General features: G+C 35.7%; 1 protein-coding gene across 3 annotated transcripts in view; it reads left to right on the forward strand.

Annotated features, from left to right (window-relative positions):
• Positions 1 to 1,284: 1,284 nt before the first annotated feature.
• ptpro (protein tyrosine phosphatase receptor type O) overlaps positions 1,285 to 23,952 on the forward strand; it is a 35,481-nt gene continuing 12,813 nt past the window's right edge. For 2 of the 3 annotated variants that reach the window (XM_051107717.1, XM_051107719.1), the window contains exons 1-13: positions 1,285 to 1,545; positions 2,585 to 3,078; positions 14,054 to 14,333; positions 14,687 to 14,842; positions 15,688 to 15,840; positions 16,670 to 17,155; positions 17,243 to 17,404; positions 17,476 to 17,672; positions 19,526 to 19,646; positions 19,731 to 19,924; positions 21,506 to 21,617; positions 21,720 to 21,883; positions 23,600 to 23,720. In XM_051107717.1, the coding sequence (XP_050963674.1) occupies positions 3,016 to 3,078; positions 14,054 to 14,333; positions 14,687 to 14,842; positions 15,688 to 15,840; positions 16,670 to 17,155; positions 17,243 to 17,404; positions 17,476 to 17,672; positions 19,526 to 19,646; positions 19,731 to 19,924; positions 21,506 to 21,617; positions 21,720 to 21,883; positions 23,600 to 23,720 (2,209 nt within the window). In that variant the 5' untranslated portion in view covers positions 1,285 to 1,545; positions 2,585 to 3,015. Of the gene's footprint in view, positions 1,546 to 2,465; positions 3,079 to 14,053; positions 14,334 to 14,686; positions 14,843 to 15,687; positions 15,841 to 16,669; positions 17,156 to 17,242; positions 17,405 to 17,475; positions 17,673 to 19,525; positions 19,647 to 19,730; positions 19,925 to 21,505; positions 21,618 to 21,719; positions 21,884 to 23,599; positions 23,721 to 23,952 lie in introns of those variants that run through there. The other variant, XM_051107718.1, reaches the window with a different exon arrangement.

Consider the following 23,952-nt stretch of genomic DNA (forward strand, 5'->3'; position numbering starts at 1 on the left):
TTTTTAACTTTAGAGCGGTAACTCAAATGTGCGAGACTTCCGGTGTCATTCGCTTCCAGTTATTTTAGACGCACAAAAACGGCTTGATATTGCGAACTGTTTTCTAATTATTTAATGTAGGCCTACCTATTATCATAATTATAATCACGCTGATTTGTACAAATAGTTTTCCGTTTAGCGCATTTTGTTTTTGAGCTGAATAATGGTACGATTGTCTTTTCAGAATTAGTCTCGTCTCCATAACTGAGTTTCCATAATGATTCTGTTATTATACTGGTTTATTGGAAATGCACAATATGTGACCCTGAAACACAAAACCAGTCATAAGGGGCCATTTTTTGTTTGTTTGTTTAATTTGATTATATTACTAATCAAAAATTAATGTATTAGTTATGTAATTAATCTTGCTGAAAGATGTGCAATTTTTCATTGTACTATTTTATAATTCATGTATTTCTGTGCGACTTTGTATTTCCCTCATGTTATTTCCAAAAATAAATAAATAAATAAATAAAAATAATTAATAAATAAAATAAAAAATACTGTGGAGCTAAATGTGACCTGTTATTTACCTGCAGCAGCTAATGAAACGGAAGCACATTCAAGTGTCGTGTTGCTAAATAAGGTGGCTAGTGAACAAGTCGCATGTACTACTGTTTTGACCCTTGATTTTGATCATCAGCTTTAGTGTTCCACAGAAGATGGAAAGCAAATCTTACGAGTTTTCAACGACATGAGGGTGAGTAAATGAAGAAATTAAGAAGTGAAATACCCATCAAGTTTGTAGTTTACACATTCGGCCACTAGAGGGCGACACGCGTCCGTGAGGCCAGCAACACTCAGATTTACTGCAGCAGCTGCTGCTACAAACACACGCATACTGATACATGCAATGCAACAATAAAACACACACGATCTGTATTAAATATGAGTGTTACATGTAGCATCTAGTTTCCGGTGGTTTTGAATGGCAGCTCCTGATTCCAGAGATCACGTGATCGCTGTTTAATTGCGCGCTGCTGTGGACTGAAGCTTATCAGGGAAACCCTTTGTCCACATTCCATCACCGTGGTGAAGCTCATCGGCCAATCAGAAAGCAGCTCTCATCTGAGGGGAAAAAAAAGAGGAGGGGAAGCTGGACGCTGATTGGCCGGCGGCTGTGAAGCGCCTCTGTTGCTGGTAAGAAGCAGCAGCGACTGTGTGTGTGTGTGTGTGTGTGTGTGTGTGTGTGTGTGTCTCCTCATCTGTCTGTCCTCACAATCACAATATATTGTAAGATGAAAACAGTGCACTTCATTATGAAGTTAAGACTGTAAAACCCTCTTTTGACCCTCTTTATGCTTATAATGAAGATTAATGGATTAGTTCTACAATCTCCAGTGTTTGTTTACCAGCCTGTTGGTTTTAGTAAGTTTGTGTTGTTCATATGACTCTCTCAGTATGTTTAATTATGTTTCTTTTGCACATTAGAAATGTGAAGAACTGAGAAGAGATGTGAGTGATGAAGGAGGAAAATCCAGAGAAGTTCAGTGAAGTTTTGTCCACGTAAGTACCTGGATTCTGTTTATTATTGGCTTATTTAAATTCTTGTCTGGAAACGTAAAAGCTTCTAGTCCAAACTACTTGATTTCCATGTATTAGATTAATAGTTTATGTCAGTTATCATGTAATAACACACATATATGATGACCGTGTCGGAGGAGTTTACCACGTCCACCAGCAGTGTTATTTTAGTATCATGGTTAGTTAAAAGTACAACTATAAAATAATATTTAAAAAAAAAAAAAACTTGCAAGTGCAAAATTTCTCATTTTCATTTAGTTCATCTTGATGTACTAAAATAACTAAAATAAAAATGAATGAAAACTATACAGTCACTTTAAGAAAACTAATAAAAATGAAAAAAAACTGAACTAACTAAACTTACATTTAAAATAAAAAAAAACAGAAAAAATATATAAAATTAAGTTCAAGATAGTAATTTTATATATATATATATATATATATATGGTTATTGTTAATATTTTGAATGTTGTATATCTATTTATTCATTTATTTTCTTAAAAATATACATTTTTTCTTAACGTTTTAGTAATTTTTTGTGTATTGTCATTTTTATTTTAATTTATCATATGTTTATATATATGTATATATATATATATAATTTTAGTACAAGATCAACTGAATACAAATGAGAAATGTTGCTTTGGAAAATAGCTGAGATAAAATAGACCTGGTTAACCTGAAAACAGTTAACCTGGTGTTGTTTGTGTTTATGTCCAGTGTTTAAGGAAGAGCTCTAGTTCTATTTAACATCTGTGTGTGCATTATATATATATTTATTTATGTTTTAGCCTTTTTGATACCCTGAATTCATTGCATTTCAGTTCACTTCTCAGATGGACAGATATTAGATATTTTTAAAATATTTTATTTCGCTTATAAACGTCAATGAATAGTGCCATATTTCATATAAACAGACCAATGAATGTAACTGTTCTTGCTGTATGAAAATGAGGTAAGATATGAGGATGATGTAAAGCAGGTTTGTTCATGTGATGAGATTCAGTCTTCTTGTGTTCAGAGATTCAGGGCGGGGCGACAGAGGGCCGCGTCTCGAATCCCGCTCAGCCGCCTAGATAGTGCGCAGCGTTCGGGCATCCCGGGCGCACGAGGCGTTTTGAGGTAACACAGGCGCGGCGCCCACAAACGCTGCACCCTAGTTAGGGCGCGCCGGAGCAACTGGGACGCGGCCCGTGAGACAGAAACCCGCTGCTGCGCTTCATTAGAGCCTCCGTGTGTCTCCATCATTCATCCGTCCCGCATAGCCGAACCACAGACCCGATCCCGAGCGCACGGAACCGGCAGATGGACGGAACGCGTGCGCTCTGACGGCAGAAGCTCCGCTCGTTCATCTTCGGCTCGGTTCGGCGGTCCGATCGCTGTTCGATCACTCGCTATTGTTCGGATGTGCGACGCTGGGAATCAAAGAGTCCGATCGATTCCCGACCGAACATGAGTTCTGCTCTCCGCTGGGTTTTATCGCTGTGCTTCATCATCACCATCATCATCGTTCAGGTGAGTTTGTTCTTTTCATTCACGCAAATGAGCGATCAGGTCTGCGGTGAGCGCGAGGCGTTGATTACACGCGCGCGTCATTAAATCAGTTCGCGTCGTTGTGGATTCGGGAGTGTTTGTGTGTGTCTGATATCAACGGGAACTGATGCGACTTACACGATCAGAATCTGCTCCGATATTCCTGCAGGCGAAACTGGGTCACACAGCTGAACGCGCGCGTGTGTGTGTGTATATATATGTGTGTGTGTGTGTGTGTGTGGAGCATCAGTCGGCTTTCACTCTGTTACACAGGAAATTAAATATTCATTCCATAATAATAACAACAGCAATAATAATAATATTGGTAGATATATTTACAATTTATTTTAAATATTTAAAATAACCTTACAAATATTTAGACATATTTAGAATATTTCAGTAAAGGTATGTAGGAATTTTCCAGTCTAATAATATTAATAATATTTATTATTATTATTATTATTATTATTACAAAATGGTGATGTAGCTTTATTTAAAACATTTGAAACAGCCTTAAAATATTTAGACGTGTTTACAATATTTCAGTAAATGTGTGAATTTTCCAGTCTAATAATATTAGTAATAATAATAATTATTATTATTATCTTTATTATTATTATTATTTTAAAAAGGCAATATAGCTTTACTTTTTTTAAAAAAAGGCTTCAAGCTTGCTTACATTCAGAATCATTTCTGTGAAACTCTACAGGAATTTTCCAGTTTATTAAAATGGATTTTGTTTGATTGGTTGGGAGAGGACCTGATTGAGAGCTACAGTCAGACATGTTGGCCTCAGACTGAAAAATAACCCTCAGTGAACCTGAAGTCTCTGTAATTATGTGACTTCATCTGTAATTATATTGAAAGTTATAGATTTTCTGCTCTATTGCGTATATTATTATGTTATAAGTGTGTTATATTATTATTAGTACGTTATTAGTGTTTAAAGCTCATGTTCATTATCTTGACTGGATGTCGTTTGATGAGCTTCATAACATCTTAGTGTTCATTTTATAATGATGTTGAAAGTGAGAATGTGCTGTTTTATACTATTTGCATCTGATCCGATTATTAAAAGAGTCTCATTCATGTGATGCGCGCAGATTAAGTCATATTTAATATGATTTTAATAACTCCATCAATATTTTCCTTTGCATTAGGTGGCTTTATTTGTCACAGTAAATTCACTGCATTTAAAACTTGTAATTCAGATATTCTCAGTATATAATATTAAATATTTAATTTCATATTATTACTGTCAAATGAATAAATAATGCAATATTTCATGTGCGACACAAACAAACTAGTGTGTGATAATGAATATGACCATTCATTAAATGTTAACATCACACTTGAGCCCGGTAACCATGGCGACAGCCGTGTGTGTGTGTGTGTTCACCGGCGATCAATAGTCTTAAAACGTGACCATGCAGCTTCCATGATTAACTCTGAAAAGATTTCACCTTCATGTGATCAGACGCTGTGATGAACGGACGGTTCAAGCATTAGTTGTTTTATTTGCAACTTTGACAAATCTTTTCTATAATGAAAAGTTAGTCTTTATGTGTACTTTATCTGAGAAACAAAGCAGCAGGATAAAAAAAAAAACTGAAAGATTTAATTTGCAATGATTTCACTCAGAAATAATACGTAAATTTCACAAATAATTACAACAGATGCCTTTGAAGGTCTTAAATCAGAGCAGAAAGTCTTAAATTTATATTAAATGCAATAAATGTGTATCTTCCTCAGTATTTGTGTCTTGTTTTCTAGTTCAAATATATAAACATTCTTAAATCAAGATACTTTTACAGGAGATGAAACATGAAGATATGAATTTTCTGAGAAATTGAATAAAATGAAGTGACTTAATACTTAAAACAAGAACAAATATCTGCCAAAACATGTTTTTCCGTTACATAAGTAGATTTTTCTGAACCCGATAGAAATGGAGACCGTTTCTAATACCATCGAGACGTCATGTTCATTATACTTGATCTTAAGAAGTCTTAAATTAACCAAGACACAAACCGGTACAGTGTAACACATCGAACATGAAATTTTAAAGTAGAAAGACTGAAGTAGTGTTGAAAATTTAGGAGTCTGTTCACACTGATCGCATCCTTGTGGCAAAAAACGCAAGACGCAGCACTCAGGAATTGTTTTTAAAAAGCACAGCGTAAAACGCCTCCTCTACTATATTCCCAAAAAAATAAAACAGTCGCCATGACAACTTGTTATTGTAAACAAAAGCTTGCAACGCTTGCCCCGCCTCCGGGCTCTTCTGATTGGTCCACTGTTTTGGAACTGACACTAATGAGCGCTGTTGCTTGGAAAAGCTGAAATTCTTTTAACTTGACACAACATCTAAAAAATGTCCATCTAGCATGTTTACATAGAAAACAGTGGAAAATTAGCGCATTGGAATTGAAAAACATGTTCTGTGTGAACGGCCCCTAACGTTCAGTAAATTTGCTCCAGTGCACATGAATATTACTTCAATAGTCGTGTCGAGGGACGCCTCAGAAAACACTCCTGAATCTCAGTGGAGAACTTAGATTTGTTTAAGATGACGCTACTGTTCATTCATTGAAGTTTTCAGCTGCTCAGCGCATAAAAACTTCATCAAAAGTGTTTAATGCTGCTCTGAAGCTTTGAACGGCTTGTTGTTTTAACTCAGCGCTGGATTGTGAGTCGGTAAAGCGATCGGAGACGTGTGTGTGTGTGTGTGTGTGTGTGTGTGTCTCATCTACATCAGACAGATGTAAATGAAGAGCGTCTTTAACCTGAGCGTGAGCCGACGGCAGGTGTGTGGATGTGAAACGCTCCATCCATTATACATGAACCATCAGAGATTCACTTCATCAGTGTGTTTAACGCGTCTGTAGGAGCAGTCGGGATCTTCACCGTCAGAACACTAAACGCCAATCAGATCACGCTCAGTAGAGTTTGGAAAGACTTGCCAAATCTGCGCTAAACAGACCTTCGGGCATTCAGGAGCTTTAAAATGATGTTCAGTCGAAACGCTGAAGAAAATGCACTGCAAAAGTGCTGTTCCTCCTCACTGTCTCTGTCTTATTCTCAGTGCAAATATCTAAACAACCTTAAATCAAGACACTTTTACTGGAGAAGCAAGGAAAATGCATCAAAATTGAGTGAGAATATTTGAAAAATGTCTTTAAAAAATACAATCTCATAAATATTGGGATTGTGATTTAAAAAAACAAATCCAGGCCAAAACATTTGTGAATATATAGTAATATGTCTATAAAATATAATGAATTATTATTACTACATAATACAAAAATAGAAATTTTGCAGTGGTAATATTTCCACTCTAAAATAAAAGTCTTGTTTTCTTGAAAATGTATTAAAAGAACTTTATGCTTACAAACAGGGCTTCACAATTCAGGAAAAAGGTCAAATTGTGTGTCTGTGTTTTTTTTTTAGTTGTGTTCGCAATAAATAAAGGAAGGGCTTGTTGGGCTTCACAGTTTGGTTGAAATTTTGTGATTATATATTAATATGTCTCAAACATAATAAAGTGTTTTATTGTTATTACTAAAAAATATTAATATTAAGATAGTAATACTGAAGTAATATTTGACTTTAAAATAAAAAAAAATGTGCATTTAAGAAAAGTAATGTAATAAATGTATTTAAAATAATTTTTTTTATCAATACCAGTATTTAATACTACAAGAATGAGAGTATTTGGGGGGGGGGGGGTTATTTTTTTTAAATAAAATCTCATAAATATTCAGATTGAAATAAAAAAAAAAAACCAGGTTGAAAAAACTGTGATTTTCCTTTTTTTCTTTTTAAGCAGTCAAATGTTTGTTTTGGTGGGAAACCGCTTCTCTTTTGTCGATGAGAGCTTCTCATTACAAGTTTATGTTAAAATATTTCATGATTTAGAGCCTTTGCAATTTGACAATTGCATGAAACTATATTGCATTTTATTTTGATTTTGTTTGTTAGGGTTAAAAACGCAGTTAATTTTGCTGTATTTTTCAGAATGCAACACTTAATATCTTCAGTCATTTTGCTTCTCCAGTAAACATATCGTGATTTTAAAATGTTTGGATGTTTGTACTGGAAAATGACATGAAAACACTGACATTTAAAAAAATATTGTCTGTTAGTGATATTTTGTGTGGTTTTCCCTGTCGGCTGGTGTTTGTGAAGGCTGCTGAATGTGTGTCTGGCCTCATTGACGCTCTTTGTCATCATTCATGAAGACACACACAGGACGGCCATTGACGCTCGCCTCGTCTCGTCTCCGCACGTCTCATTCACTGGCACTGAAAACACAGAATCACAGATTGTCTTGCTGTTATTTCAGTCATTTCGTGCAAGAGATTCATTGAATCTCCAGCTCATTTCATGTTATCGTGATGTCAGATGTTGGTCCAGCGCTGTCTGTGTGTGATGAAGCGATGTGTGTTGGTGTGTGATGTGCGGCGTCTGCAGTGTCGGTCACATGACTCTCACTCACTGGACGTCAGACCCTCGCCCACTCACACTCTCTCTCTCTCTCTCTCTCTCTCTCTCTGTCTCTCCGGCACAAAGACTCCTGTATCTCCACCGGAGACGCTTCAGATCCATTCCCCGGAGCTCATGCTCACCGCTGTATAAATGCACTATGTTTTTATAGTTTCCCATGAGGCTCGGCGCTCGCGTGTGACACAGTTTCTCACCGACACACATTTGATGTGCCTGAACCTTCTCATAGAAAACACCCTGAAACCCTCGAAATCAAAAGAAAGACCAAATTATACTTGGCCTGTTGTTAGGAGTGTTACGCTTTGTGTGTTAACGTTCTTCTCATGACAAATTCACAACAAGAGTGTTATTACAAAAATATAATATTTAAAAAGATTTTTTTTATTCATGCTTTTATTTAGCAAGGCTGCATTAAATTGATCAAAAGTGTCAGTAAAGACATTTATAATGTTACAAAATATTTCAATTCGATTCATCTGAGAATCATGAAAAATAAAATGTATCACAGCTGAAAACCTCCAAAATCTGAAGAAAGATTTTTTTTTAATGTCAAAATTTCAACAAAAATACTATTTAAAAACAAAATATGTTTAAAACTTTATTTAAATATAGTTTTTATTATATTATTTTATATTTTTATTATATTTAAAAATCAACAGAAGATTGACAGAAGATTCATCTGTGAATCCTGAAAATAAAATGTATGACAGTTTCCACAAAAATATTGTGCAGCACAACTGTTTTCAACATTGATAATAATCAGAAATGTTTGTTGAGCAGTAAATCAGCATATTAGAATGATTTCTGATGATCATGTGACACTGAAGACTGGAGTAATGATGCTGAAAATTCAGCTTTAATCAAAAAAATAAATTACATTTTCACAGATATTCACATAGAGTACAGCTATTTGAAGTTAGAATAATATTTCACAATTTGTACTATATTTTTGATCAAATAAGACTTTGATCAAGACCTTGCAAAATTGTATAAAATTTACAATCATTGTATTAAAGTATTTAAACACGGTTAAATATTAATATATCTCATCATTAGCAATAATGAGAGTAAAAAATGAAGTTATGAGATTTTAAGGCAAAAAAATGATATTGTCCTAAATATGTAACATGCTAATTACGAAAAAAGATGATTACAAAAGATATTTCATTATACTCTTTAAATACACTTTGGAGTGTGTGTGTGTGTGTGTGTGTGTGTGTGATTCACTCTTTGTTCCCAGTTCAGAAACTCTCAAAAGAGTTCAAGACAAAAAAAGCTGCTGAGTCAGAGCTGCCAATCACACACTCCTCTGGAGTGGGCGGAGCAGCTGATTGGGCGAGTCGGCAGTCAGTGGGCGGATTTGGACCTCCTGTGGTTCGGTGGGAGGGGTTTATGCCCCTGTGTGTGTGTGTCAGCGTGGGCTCTTTGTTGTGTTTCCTGGCCGTCTGACCGTCCTCTCGCTGCGCGGAACACACCGGTGTGTTTGGTTTTAATTAAAAGCCGGAGGAGCGCCTCTCCTCACGCAATTACAGCACCTGCAGCGTCTGCAGAACGAGCCGCTCGTCTTCCTCCCTCACAGGAGCTGCGTGTTTTCAGATGCTCGTCTGACACTCCTAAAAATAACAGTTCATTATTGGCATGAACGTCCGTTAAAAAGCCTTTCAAGGATCGAAAGGATCTTTATAGTGGAAAACAGTTTTTTAGATTTTTAAAATGCTTTTTGCAATAAGAAAAATAGCTCCTAATGAATTTTGCCATCTCACAAGAACAGTCATAAATTAACATTTTTCAGCTCTGATCAGCAACTTATCATTAATTAATGTGGAAAAAAAAATAAAGGTTTTAAATGTTACCACGTTATTAACTCATTATTACTGCATTTAGCTCTTTTATAAATTAAAAAACATCAAATTATATATAAAAATGCATATATATATATATGATTGAGAAATGTATATATGGATGAAAAATTGTATTGTAATTTATAAGTACATATAATCTGAGAATTAGCAGTATTAAACCAGTGGAATGAATACATTTAAGTATATTCTTTTGAATTTCTACCTCAAGATTGCTTAAAATCAGTCCAAATTTCCAAAACCTACATAGTTATTTCTGACAACACAACATAAATTCATTTTACTTGCATAAACTTTTACTTTCAAATGAAAAAGTGATTAATTTCATTCTGGAGTGGTTCATTAATAGCCGTAAATATGCATTTTCATCAACAAAATTCAGTCCAAAAGTGTGTGAGATATGGGGAAAATCTGAAATATATTTACAAACGTTTTTGACACTAATATAACTCCATACATAATTTAACAAAACGTATTTTTGACACTAATGGCGTTCCATACAAACCCGAGTCAGAATGACTGAAAGATTTTAAATGGTTATATCTCTTAAACTGCAAAATGTCTGAATGAAATAAATAATGTGTATTTTGAGGCTCTTAAAGCATTTGCAAACTTTAGTTCCCTTACTAAAAACTATACTTTTTTTTTTTTTTTCTTCCAGGTCAAAACTGACATCAGCTGCTTCTTCTACACAATTTCAGCTCTTAAAACATTTTTTCTTAGTGTAAAAAACATTTTGTTAATCTTAAAAACCTTTTTCCACTCTAAAGAGCCTTTAATGGTTTCTTGAATGCCAATAATGAACCATTATGTTTAAGAGTGTAAAGCACAAATGGGTTTATTGTGGCTGTTAATCTGGAGACCTTTGTCTCTCTGGAGCACAAAAGTACTGTGGGTTGCGCGATTAAAAGCAAGATTAATGGTGCGCCTTCACTTTCTGACGGATTAAAGATGATAATCCAGCGCTTTAGCTTCATCTTCATCATCAGACTGTGCTCCCGCTGCTCTTTCTCTCGTTACGAGCGTCAGAAACGGCGGAGGAGCGAGATGCTGTGTCTCCGATTCTCCGTTTGCATGATAATGTCAGCAGCTGCGTGAGGCCGACGGCCTCCGTCATTCAGTCCCTGACCTTCATTCATCTGAGCACTGAAAGGCCTCTGCTGTGACATTATCTGACAGATTCCTCAGCAGAGCTTCATCAGCCTCACGTGCTCCTCGAGTGTGACGTGCGTCCGTCCTGAAGCGTTCATCCGCTCAACTTCAGACCTGTGCGTTTTGCACATTTTCTGTCTTTCCTGAGGTTTTCTTCTCAAAACGAGTCTCATTTATAAATGCACCACGTTTAGACACACATCTGATCCTCCTGAACAGAAACTGAAAAACCTCAAAATCAAAAGAAAGAGAAAAAAATGTTTTTTTTTTAATGACAAATTTTCAACAAAATATTATTTAAAAAAAAAAAAATGTTTAAAATATTTTATTTTTAAAATTAAATTTTATTTAAGTATTTATTTAAATAATTAAAAAAAAATTAAATATTATTTAAATAATATTTTAAAATCAAATATTTTTAATGTACAGTTTTTTGGATTTTGTTTTTAATGTTCATAGAATGTTCACCTTGTGAAACTCCCCAAAATCAAAAAAGAAAGAAATAAGAAATCATATTTGGCCTATTTTTAGAGTTTTTATGTGTTTACGTTTTTTTATGACAAATTCTCAACAAAAATATTATTTAAAACATAAAATATTTTAAACATTTGTTATTTATAAATAATAAACAATATTTGCAATTTAATATTAATGTTTTAAATGTCAATTATTATTACAATAATTTCATAATTTTAAGATTGTTTTTTGAAAACAATAATAATAATAATAATAATATACTCTTGTTGAAAGCTGGTAATTTGCTTTTTTATTTAAAAAAAAAAGAAAAGAAATGAACACCTTTATTTATCAAGGATGCATTAAATTGATCAGAAGTGTCAGTAAAGACATTTATAAAGTTACAAAAGAATTTGATTTCAAATAAATGCTGTTCTTTTGAACTTTCTATTCACCTGTGAATCATGAAGAATAAAATGCATGAAGTTTTCCACAGAAATATTGGGCAGCACAACTGTGTCTACCATTGCTAATAATCAGAAATGTTTCTAGCATGTGACACTGAAGACTGGAGTACTGATGCTGAAAACTCAGCTTTGATCACAGCAATCAATTACGGTTTAACATTCGAACATTTAAGTCACGTTTGATTAGATTAGAGGCTGTAAACATTTGTTTCCATAATCAGTCTTGGTGATAAAGCGGTATCTGATAGTGAGATTGAGCACAGGCTGAACACGCGTGTGCTTTCTGTGCTAATTAACACTTGCTCATCATCATCATCATCTCTGTGCAGCTGAAGTCTCACATCTGTACTGCAATGCTTGTGTTTGCTGTAATCCCATAATCCTCTCTGTCTCTCTGACCTTCCGCCGCTGGGTTTCTTGGCGTTTAGCCGTTGGCAGCAGGTTGAAGTCACACAGAGAGCAGCGTTGAGTCGCGGCGAGCGTTCGCTACAAACACACGTGTCGCAGGAACACAGAATATTAATGTCCAGCATCTCCAGAGCTCTGAATATTCATCAGCTCATCAAGACTTTATCTGCATTTCATCAGATCTGACATGAATTATAATATATTTTAATGTTGTACTAGTAAAGAAAACAAGCCTCAGATTTAAAACATATAACATGTTAAAAACTGTTGTATATCATTCTTAAAGGAAATAATATGTAAAATTTTATATTATTTGTAAAAAAAAAAATATATATATATATATATATATATATATATATATATATTTAGTATTTACATGTCAGTTAATATTAAACATTATATTATTTTTAATATTTAAAAATTGTTTTTTACGTAATATTTAAAAACCTATAATTTAATATACTTGTTATTGGGATAATAGTGTTGTCAGTGCATTGTAATCTACTGCTTTTACTGATGGTGAATATCAAGTATTATATAAAGTGTGACAGCACTGTATTACTCATATTCTTCTAGTTTGTGTTTGTTTTTAACCCCTAACTAACCCTAACTAACCTTAACCAGCCCAGACTGCATTCTGTTTGTTACTGATAGTTCTGCACTGAGGTTTGAATCTGCTCTGATTTCCACTGATGGAATCTTTAGCGTTTCAAATGTAACAGTCAGTCAGGCTCATTTGCATACTGAGCTCTGATTGGTCGAGAACTTGAGTATACACTTAAAGTCAAGTAATCTGTGCTGTATGTCTGTCCTTCAGCTCGTCATCACTGTATCTTCGTTCAGTGATTTTATTTTTATCAGTCATCTGTCTGACCTCGAACACGCTAGCAAAGACAAAACAACACACGCTCACGTCAGATTCATGACGAAACCTCTCACTGACACTGATACCACTAAACACCACCATACTCACTTGTGCGAAGAAATACTGGCTTAATAAAAACCATATAAACTATAACAAAAACTACTAAAAATTCAAATGAAAACAGAAAATATTCAAATGTTCTTGTCATGGAATAAAAATATTTAAAATGCAATTGCGACTTTTTGTCTTACAATTTCTTTTCTCGCAATTCTGACTTTATTCTTGCAATTCCACATTTGTATCTCTAAATTTGTGGTCACAATTGTGACCCTGGACCACAAAACCAGTCATAAGGGTCAATTTGTGAAATTACATCATCTGAAAGCTGATTAAATACATTTTCAATTGATGTATTATTTGTTAGGTCATGACAATATTTGGCCAAGATACAACTATTTAAAAATATGGAAAATTAAAATATTGAGAAAATCGCCTTTAAAACTGTCCAAATGAAGTTCTTAGGTATGCATACTACTATTTAAAAATGTAGTTTTGATATATTTACAGTAGGAAATTTACAAAGTATCTTCATGGAACGCAATCTTAATATGCTAATGATTTTTGGCATAAAAGAAAAATCAGTAATTGTTTTGGCTGTTGCTACAAATGTATCTGTGGTGCTTAAGACTGGTTTTGTGATCCAGGGTCACAATTCTGATAAAAGTCTGATATTAACAAAAACTATAATAGTATGTCACTGATATTAAAATAGCACTGTTATAGTGTTAAAGCAATATTATAGTGGAGAGCTGTGTGTGTGTGTGTGTGTGTGTTGGTCTGACATTATAACACACACAGACACACACAGGTAATAATGCCACTCTTCTCATATGTCTTTGAGTCTCTTCATCTCATATTGAATCTTCAGACTCAGAAGATAAGAGCAATATTACACTGCTCATTGTTTCTTCAGCAGAATCTGCGCTGGGTTTCTGTGCTCATTTTCTGCACTGGTTGTTGGAGAAAATCAGTAAATCTTGATGAAATTCAGGGTATTTCTGAGAGCCGGATCTGGATCTGTGATGCCTCTGCTCTTGAATGTCATTTGTGATTATTTGTTTACATGTTTGAGTCCCATTACCTGCCTTTCCGTTCATTATTAATGCCGTCATGATGATGTGGTTTGCATTGATTGTCGATCGATGTGCGCCTGACTCATGCGCGCTTCTTCCTGTTCCTCTCAGCGCGCGGCTCCGTTCCAGGTAGCGTTGCAGGATGACAGCCGGATGCTGCTGTCGCTGGACGCCGATGACGTGAGGCCCGACGTGTCCGTGTATTCGGTGCGGGTTTCCGGAGAACCTCGCACGCACACGCTGTTGTTCACACAACCCGTCGATGGTCAAACGCTGCCACGTCCGCTCCAGTTCAACGCCTCGTACCACGGCCTGTGTTACTCCATCAGTCTGATGCTCGGGAACGACAGCAGCACATCCAGAGCCGTCAGAACCGTCCCTGTGCTCACCAGTAAGACGGCCAAACATCTGATTCACACGTGTGAAATGAGTGCATCAGATATAAAACATGTATAATTAAAGAAATAAAATAATGGGCATACATTTTAATTAATCAATTAAAAAAATAAATTTAGCAAAAATCAGCTATGTTGTGGTACAGCTGTGGTATGAAATGGCTTGCATCATGATATAGTGGTGTTTTAGTCAGACTGTCTGCTTTCATTTTAAACAATTATGTTTTCAGTAACAGTTTTAGGTCAGAACAGAGTGCCTTTATTCTCATTACAGCAAAATGTGATTGATTTTTCAGGCTCCTGTTTCTCTAGTGTGATATATCAGTGAACTGTGTGTGTGTGTGTTCAGAGCCTCTTCCTCTAGACAGTGTTGAGATGTCTGATTACGCTTCGGCTCCAGAGACCGGCGTGGTGTTTCAGATCCGTTCTCCAGACAGGAACATCTACACACGAGTAAACATCAGCTACGTGGAGGGCCGTCAGCCGCGCTACATGCTGTATAAAGGTACCGTGTGTTGCGCGTGTGTTACATGTGTGTTTCAGCATGTTACACGTTTGTTTCTGTGTGATACACGTATGTTAATGTGTGCTTCTGCATGTGTTACTGTGTGTTACATGTATTTTTTGTGTTACGAATATGTTTCTGAGTTATGCATGTTATGAATGTGTTATGCTTGTGTTCTTTGTTACGCTTGTGCGTTTCTGTGTGTGTTACACGTTTTGCCGTTATGTGTGTTGTGCATGTTTTACATGTGTTTCTGTGTGTGTTACACGTGTGTTTCTGTGTTAAGCGTGTGTAATGCATGTCTTACATGCGTTTCTGTGTTACGCATGTGTTTCTGTGTGTTACACGTCTGTTTCTGTGTGTTGTGCATGTGTTACACATTTTTTATGTGTGTTTCTATGTGTGACACGTGTGTGTTTTTGTATGTTATGTGTATGTTATGCATGTCTTACAAGTGTTACATGTGTGTTTTTGTGTTGTACATGTGTGGTTCTGTGTGTTATGTGTGTGTTTTGTGTGTGTTACACGTGTGTTTCTGTGTTAAGCGTGTCTTACGTGTGTTTCCTTGTGTTACATGTGTTTCTCTGTGTCACGCATGTGTGTTTCTGTGTGTCATGCGTGTTTCTGTGTGTTACTTCTGTGTTATGTGTGTTTTATGTGCATTATGTGTGGTTTTCTGCTATGCGTTTCTCTGTTACGTGTGTGTTATACACTTCACATGTGTTACGTGTATGTTTCTTTGTGTTACTTGTGTGTTTCTGCATGTTTCTGCGTGTTACACGGTATGTGTGTGTTTCTGTGTGTTACGCGTATGTGTGTTCATCTTTCTTTGTTTGTCTCTGCAGATTTCCTCAAAGGGAAGACGGTGTTTAAGCACTGGCTGTCGGGCACGTGTTACACCAACATCAGCTTCCAGCTGGTCTCAGAGGCCACTGTCAACAGGAGCACGCTGGTGAGCCGCAGCGACGTTACCCACGAGCCCCTGCGCCACCGCACCGGTACGACTCCTTCAGGCTCCTCTGTCTGCGGTCATGTGATCATAAGCTCTAAATTGACCTTTACATGACCTTTAATTAGTGCTGGAACGACTGAACGAGGTTAGAGCGGGAGCAGGCAGCGCATGAACCTCGTTAATTATAGATGGAAACATTCCAGATTCACTAATTAATCACACCGGTCAGAAATTTGAGTACATTTCACTCTGAAATCAAAGGAAATGCTATGAATTTTTCTTTGTATTAAGAAAATCCTGTTTTTAGGATCATTTATATTTTTACCAATTATTTTGTTCACAGTTAAACACATTTTTACCCACAAACTCATTACTGTAACGTAAAGAAAAGAAAAAAACATTAATACATTTTTATATATTTTATACATTTTATATATGGTAATTTTTTTTTTTATTTTGATTTAAGCTCATTTTAATAAATTAATTAATAAATAATCATAATAAATTAAAACTCTAACTCCTTTAGAATCACTTTTGAAAATAATTGCAATTACAAAAAAAAAAAAGTGCTATAAATTATATTTAAATCAGTAATTTATTTCATGGTAATAGCCTTTTTACTGCATTTAATTTAAGCTGAGCTTAATTTTTAAAAAAAATTATAATGAAATGACTAGTTTTACTTTTACTCAAGAGTAAAATGTGCTTACTGGTCATAAAATAGTATCCTGAAAACATGTATAGGAAGTATAATTTCACATTTTTTCTTAACAAATTAGAAATAATTTTAATTAATTATGTGGTATCTGTTTAATAAATATATTATTGGTTCAATATGATAAATATGATGTTCTGTGTTCATTTCTCATGTCCAGTCCCGAATCCTCCTCGCAACGTGTCGCTCAAAATCATCCACCTCAGCAACCGAGGAGCGCCGGGATCAGACCTGCACGGGGTGGTTCTGAAAGCATCCCATAATGCATCGGTCCTCCGGCGAGCACGTGACGTCCCTGCATCTGAAGAGCAGGAAGTGAACAGTGAGGAGATGAGCGTCACACAGACGCCGCTAAACGAGTCCGTCACCGTCTACAGCAGCCCAGCCGAACCCGCGCGTGACAACAGCACTGAGACGCTGTGGGCGGAGCCGACGGGAAGTCCCGCCCCCACAGAGGAAGAGGAGTTTGTGAATGCACTAGTGCCAGAGTATGAGGACTCTAATGAGCCGGGCTCAACGATGGAAGTGACCTTTGAACCCAGCGTGATGCCCACGCCGCTGCCGCCCATCCTGCTGGAGCTGCGCTGGTTACCGCCGCGGCCGCCCTCCGCCTTTGACGGATTCAACATCTACATCTACCGCGACGGTGAGAATCATCACGTGTTTTATACAGACGTTTGTGTAAATCTTCTGTAACTTAATTTCTCTCTTCTTGTTCTTGTTGTTTGAGCAGGAAACTCCACGGAAACGGCGACGGTTGATGAGAACACTCACGAGTTCTTCACCGAGCTCTCAGAAGCAGGAACGTATCACGTTCACGTCACGACGCTCAGTTCGTCCGGAGACTGCGAACCCCGAGAGAGTTCGGCCGACACCGGATTCACCTTCTACCTCAGTACGAGCCGTCCCGACCTCATGTGAGTCGTGTGTCTCGGCGTGTGTCACGTGTTTGTTTGTGTGTTTTAGGCCCGTCGGGCGAGTGGATGGAGCAGCCGCAGGAGCGTCCGCAGGCGGTCAGCGTGAAGATGCTGGACTCCAGCACGGCCACCGTGTCCTGGGCTCCGTCCCGGCACAGATATAACGGCAGTCTGATCTCGGTGCTGTCGCTCACCTGTCTGCGGCCCAGCATCAGCCAGCGCATGGAGAACACCTACTGCTCCGAGGTACTCATTCACAGCGGCTTTACTCACCTCAAATGTCTTGTGCTTTATATCAGAATACTACAGACTGGTACAAGTAAAACCCTAGCATTGTCAACAAAAGCAGTGCTGGAACAGATGCTGCATTATGATGCACAATATAAATCAGAGCTGCCCACTACGATGAGAAGTCTAATTGTGATTTTTCCTGTTTTAAAAAAAACCAACAGGTTGGCTGTGCCAAGATATTGTGATTGTATATCAATATGGCTATAAAAAAAGAAAATATATATATATAATTTATTTTTTTATTTTATATGAACTAAACAGTATCTAAAGTAAAAAAAAAAAAAATCTCTGTTTTTGTGTTGCTGTGTTAAAATAAAAAATAAAGTTATTAGTCGTAGTAGTGCATATAAGCATTACCAAAAAAAAAGAACTATTACTATTATAATATTTTACTGTAAAATAAAATAATCCTGGTTTGTATGGCTGAACAATTTGGCCAAAATATTGTGATTGTATATTGTGATTGTTATATATTGTGATTTGGCTATAAAAATAAATAAATAAATAAATAATACTAATACTACTACTACTAATAATAATTTACCTGCTGTAAAATGTTTTGAGAAAGAACTTTTATAAAATAAAGTTACTATTGTAATATTTACTATTGTAGTATTTCACTGTAAAAAAACAGTTTTATGATTGTATATCAATAATCCAATAATAATATCAACAACAGTAATTTTATTATTGTTGTAGGTGTTTTATTAATATTATTTTGTGTATATACACTACCGTTCAAAAGTTTGGGGTCAGTACATTTTTATTGTTTCTTTCTTTTTTTTTAAGAAATTAGTACTTTTATTCACCAAGGATGTATTAAGTTAATAATTAAAAGTTTCTTAAAAGTTAATAATAAATAATTTACATTGTTATAAAATATTTATATTTTGAATAAACACTGTACTTTTTAAACTTGTTATTCATGAAAGAATCCTGAAAAAAAAAAAAAATCACAGGTTCCAAAAAATATTTGGCAGCACAACTGTTGATATTATCCAACACTGATAATTCTAATAATAAATCCGCATATTAGAATGATTTCTGAAGGATCATGTGACACTTAAGACTGGAGTAACAGCTGATAAAAATTCAGATTTTCATCACAGGAATAAATTCTATTTTAAAGTATGTTAAAATAAAAAACATTATTTTATATTGTAAAAACATTTTGCAATATTACTGGTTTTTTTTCTATATTTTTAATCAAATGAATGCAGCCTTGATGAGCATAAGAGACTTCTTTAAAGACTATTACAAGTCTTACTGACCCCAAACTTTTGAACGGTAGTGTATATATATGAAGAAAACGTAAAATACTCAATATTTATTTATTTATTTTCTCTGTCTATTTTTTGTTGCCTTGCTGCGTTTTGTGTATATACTTATTATTATACTATGTATAATAATATATAACAATATATGAAGAGTTCACTTGCAAAAACCAATGACAAAACAGTTGGGTTATTTTGATTAAGAAAAAGAATTAAAAAATGTAGCTAACTAACATAATAAAATACAATAAAAACATGAAAACATCATAGAAACATGATTTTTAAAAATTAAAAGAAATGGGGTTATATTACTGTTGTATTTAAATAAGTAATATAATAATTTTATTTTGGATTACTGTAACATTATAATACACATTTTTATGGTCTTAATTTAAACCATCAAATGTTTATTTTTGACAGAGAAAGCAGAAGTTTAATGTGAATAGTTTAACTGTAAAGGTGTTTTATAACCTTCAGAGAAATCAGAGCATTATAATAAGTGTGTCATGTGACCTGCCCTCTGCTCTGTGATAGGAGAACATCACCAGTGACATCATCAGCAGCCTGACGCCCGGCGCTCAGTACAGAGTGGTGGTTTATCACACGAACGGGCCGCTGGTCAGTCCCGCGTCTGAACCCGTCATCATCGACATCGGTGAGTGCGTATATAATGAACGCCTGTGATGAAGCTCCGCCCCCGTGACCGATTCCTGCTCTGTGATTGGCTGTGTTCTGTCAGAGCCGACGGGTGTTCGTGATTTGGTGGTTTATCCTCTCAGTCCCACCGCCGTCATCCTCAGCTGGCAGCGGCCGTACAACGTGGCCTTCAGGAAGTACGTGCTGCAGACCTTCTTCTTCAACTCGGCCACGCAGACGTCGCAGTGGACCACTTACTACGAGATCGCCGCCACCGCGTCCGTCATCGCCTCTGTGGTAACCAGTTCGCATCACGCGCGCTTTCCTACATTCATCTGGATCAAATTTAAGGGCCCGTGATTCACTGACCCTTGTGTTTCAAAATAAGAGTCCTGCTGTATTAAAACATGATTAGCCACATGCTAATCATGCTAGAAACATGCTAGCAACATGACTAACCAGACTAACACGTAACTTGTTAATCATGCTAGCAACATGCTAATCAAGTTAGATTCATGCTAATTACTTGCTAATCATGCTAGCAACATGCTAGTAACATGCTAATCATGCTAGAATCATGCTGGTAACTCGATAATCAGATTGGCAACATGCTAGGTGCTTGCTAATCATGCTATAAACACGCTAACAACATGCTAACTTCATGTTAGTAATATGCTAATCATGCTAGAATCATGCTAGTAACTGGTTAATCATGGTAACAACATACTAGTAACATTCTAATCATGTTAGTAACTTGCTAATAATGTTAGGAACATGCTAGTAACTTGCTAATCATGCTAGGTACACTCTAACAACATGCTAAGTTCATGCTAATTATTTTAAAAACATGATAATCATGTTAGAAACATTATTAACAACATGCTAATCATGCTAGAAACATGCTAGCAACATGATAACTACATGTTAATCATGTTAGCAACAAATAGTAATTAGCAACATGTTAACTACAGGCTAATCATGTTAGCAATGTGTTAATCCTGTTAGCAACATGTTAGCAACATGCCAGTAACTTGCTAATCATGCTAGCAACATGCTAACCCTAACAACATACTAGTAACATTCTAATCATGCTAGTAACTTGCTAATCATATTAGCAACATGCTAGTAACTTGCTAATCATGTTAGGTACTTGTTAACAAAATTGCTAACTTCATGCTAATTACTTAAAAAACATGCTAATCGTGCTAGAAACATGCTAGCAACGTGATAACTACATGTTAGTCATGCTAACAGCATGGTAATGTTAAAAACTTGATTAAATCATGTTAAAACATTATTAGCAACATGCTAACCAAATGCTAATTATGTAAATAACATGCTATTCATGCTTTAAACATGCTAGCGACATGCTAACTACATGCCAATCATGCTAGTAACATGTTAATTATGTTAGAAACAGGATTAGCAACATGTTAACTACATGTTAGTCATGCTAACAACATGCTAATCATCTAATCTTTCTTTCCAAATGTTCAAACGTCAAGCTTTAAACTTTATAACTGCTCTGAATGTTCAGGCTCGTTTGTCTTGACAAACTTTTTTATGTGGTTAAAACTGTAGTAGTATGTCAGTGAAACTAAACTGGTACAGTGGTGCAGATCTTAGAAAGTCTTACATTTGATTGAAAATCTGCCTTAATTGAGGGTTTGTAGTCAGGATCCTCATTCCTGTAATCAGTCAATTAAGCGGCTCAGATGATCAGTAGAGATGCTAATTATGATGCTTCATGAGTCACGGCTGAGACGGGGAAACGCAAACATAGCGTTCTGCGTAATTATTGTGTAATCATTATAATCGTACGAGGGAGACGCCGCAGTCGAGGTCAGAGGTGCTAATTAAATGCTCTTGGGTCCTCAGAGAGTGACGGATCTGCTGCCGGCCTGGTTCTATAACTTCCGCGTGACGATGGTGACGTGGGGCGAACCGCCGCTCAGCTGCTGCGACGCTTCCACCGTGAGCTTCGTCACAGGTGCGTCCCATCACATCACATCACATCACATCACATCACATCACATCACATCAGACTGACGGAAACTGCGCAGTTACTTACGTGTGTGTGTTTGCTCATCAGCTCCTGAAGCTCCTCACATCTCGTCGGTGGATTACGCTCACGGGATGCTGTACGTGCGCTGGACGTACGGTGATCTGTTCACCGATCTCTCACACTCGCGGATGCTGCACTGGCAGCTGACGGCCGAGGGGAAGAAGGGCGCGAGGAGACGCTACTCCATCGACGTGAGTCTGAAAACTCAACCTTCACTAGAAAACACAACACGGCCTTCACTGGAACAAACCCTGTCCGGTCAACCCAGGCTAAACTGGAAATTTTGGGCACATTGGACATGAAATATGTGTTCAAGATCAACACATGTTATGACATAAAGCAAATACACAAAATAAGCATTCCATTATTTTCCATTAGTGTTACTTTACTGTCTTTGATTTACTTTTAATGGTTTTTGTTAATATTTTGAATTACATTTCATTGTTATATTTTCTGTTTCATTTTAATTCTAGTAGTTGTAGTAAATTTGCTGTTTTTTCATATTTATTAGGTTTTTTATGTCTGACTTTCATTCTTTTTTATAATTTTAGTATATTTTTCATTTAATTTCAGAGGTTAAATTTGTTGTTGCATTTTTTTTATTATTACATTTTTTTCAATGTCTGAATCATTTTTTATTAGGTTTTATGTTTTGTTGTATTAATGTAGTTTCTGTTTAATTTTCATATTAGCAGTTTTAGTACATTTATTTTTTCGGATTTAGTAGGGTTTTTTTAATGTCCAAATAATTTTTTTATTAGGTTTTAGTTTTTGTTATTTGAGTATATTTTCTGTTTCATTTTTATTTTCAGTAGTTTATTAAAATTGTTCATATTTTTTCATATTTTTTAAATATCTAAAACATTTATTAGGTTTTCAGTTTTACTTTTTGTTATCTTAGTATTAGTATATTAGTATGTTTCATTTTAATTTTCGTAGTTTTAGTAAATATTTTTTATTATTATTTATTTCCTATTTATTAGTTTTTGTTTTTTTTATGTCTAAATAATTTTTTATTAGGTTTTTGTTTTGAGGTTTTGTCAATTTGGTCTATTTTCTGTTTCATTTTCATGTCAGTAGTGTTAATAAATTTGTTTTTTATTTTATTTTTATTTATTTTTTTATGTCTGAATAATTTTTATTAGTTTTTCTTATTTTAGTACTTCAACTTTTTGATTTCCATTCCCTTATTTTCATGTGATATTATTTTTTCTCAAAGCACACATACATTAATTTAATAAAAATACCGAATTAATAAATTAGTGTAGTCTATATAAATTAGTTTAGTTACTTTATAGCTAAATTTATAAAGTAGTTTAAAAAACTAAATATGTATACACTTCTTATATAATGTTATTTTATATATGTAATTTATATTTATTTATATTTATTTATATATTTTTTTATCTTTAATTCTAATTTTATTTATTATTAATAATATTATAATTATAATGTTTAAGTATTTTCTATGTAGATTTGCTCTGAGTGATGCGGCTGATGAAACACTACGTGACAGTCAATCACTGGTCACTTTCTGCTCAGGATGGTATTACCATAGTCATTTACCGCAGTAATGTGAGGGTAAAACTGTCTGAGATTCATGAGATTCTCCCTCCGTGCTCCTCGGGTCTCATTAAAATGAGTCGAGCGGCTCGCGCGACGTCACTGCGCCGTTAGCCCGTAATGAATCCAATTACCCGGCACACATATTTATCTCACGCACAGCCAGCGTTTAATTAGCGACGGCTAAATGTTTCCACACAGAGCCCAGCTGAGATGTCGAGACGCTCCGAGAGCAGGATAAACTCCATTCATTTACACAGACCTTTCCACTGAAACCTGTCTAAATATTCGCTGTCGCCATGGAAACGGTTGAATCATCACTGCGCCTAACGACTGTGTTTCAGGTGACTCGCAACATGATGAAGGCGTCTCTGGCTCTTCCTCCCGGCGACATCTACAACCTGACCGTCACCGCCTGCACCGAGAGGAGCCGCAACACGTCTGCGCCGCACATCATCAAACTCGGTCAGTGGCAGCGGACGGACGCTCTGCGGTGAATGGGTGCCGTCAGAACGAGAGTCCAGACAGCTGATAAAAACAACACAAGTAATCCACACCGCTCCAGTCCGTCAGTTAACATCTTGAGAAGACAAAAGATGAAACAAATTCTGACGGCACCCATTCACTGCATGAATATGAAGTTGGAGCTGTTCACACATTCAAATCCAAAACTAGAAGTAAAAGCGCTGCTCGTTTA

This window comes from Labeo rohita, chromosome 4 (assembly GCF_022985175.1).
Source record: "Labeo rohita strain BAU-BD-2019 chromosome 4, IGBB_LRoh.1.0, whole genome shotgun sequence".
Lineage (NCBI taxonomy): Eukaryota > Metazoa > Chordata > Actinopteri > Cypriniformes > Cyprinidae > Labeo > Labeo rohita.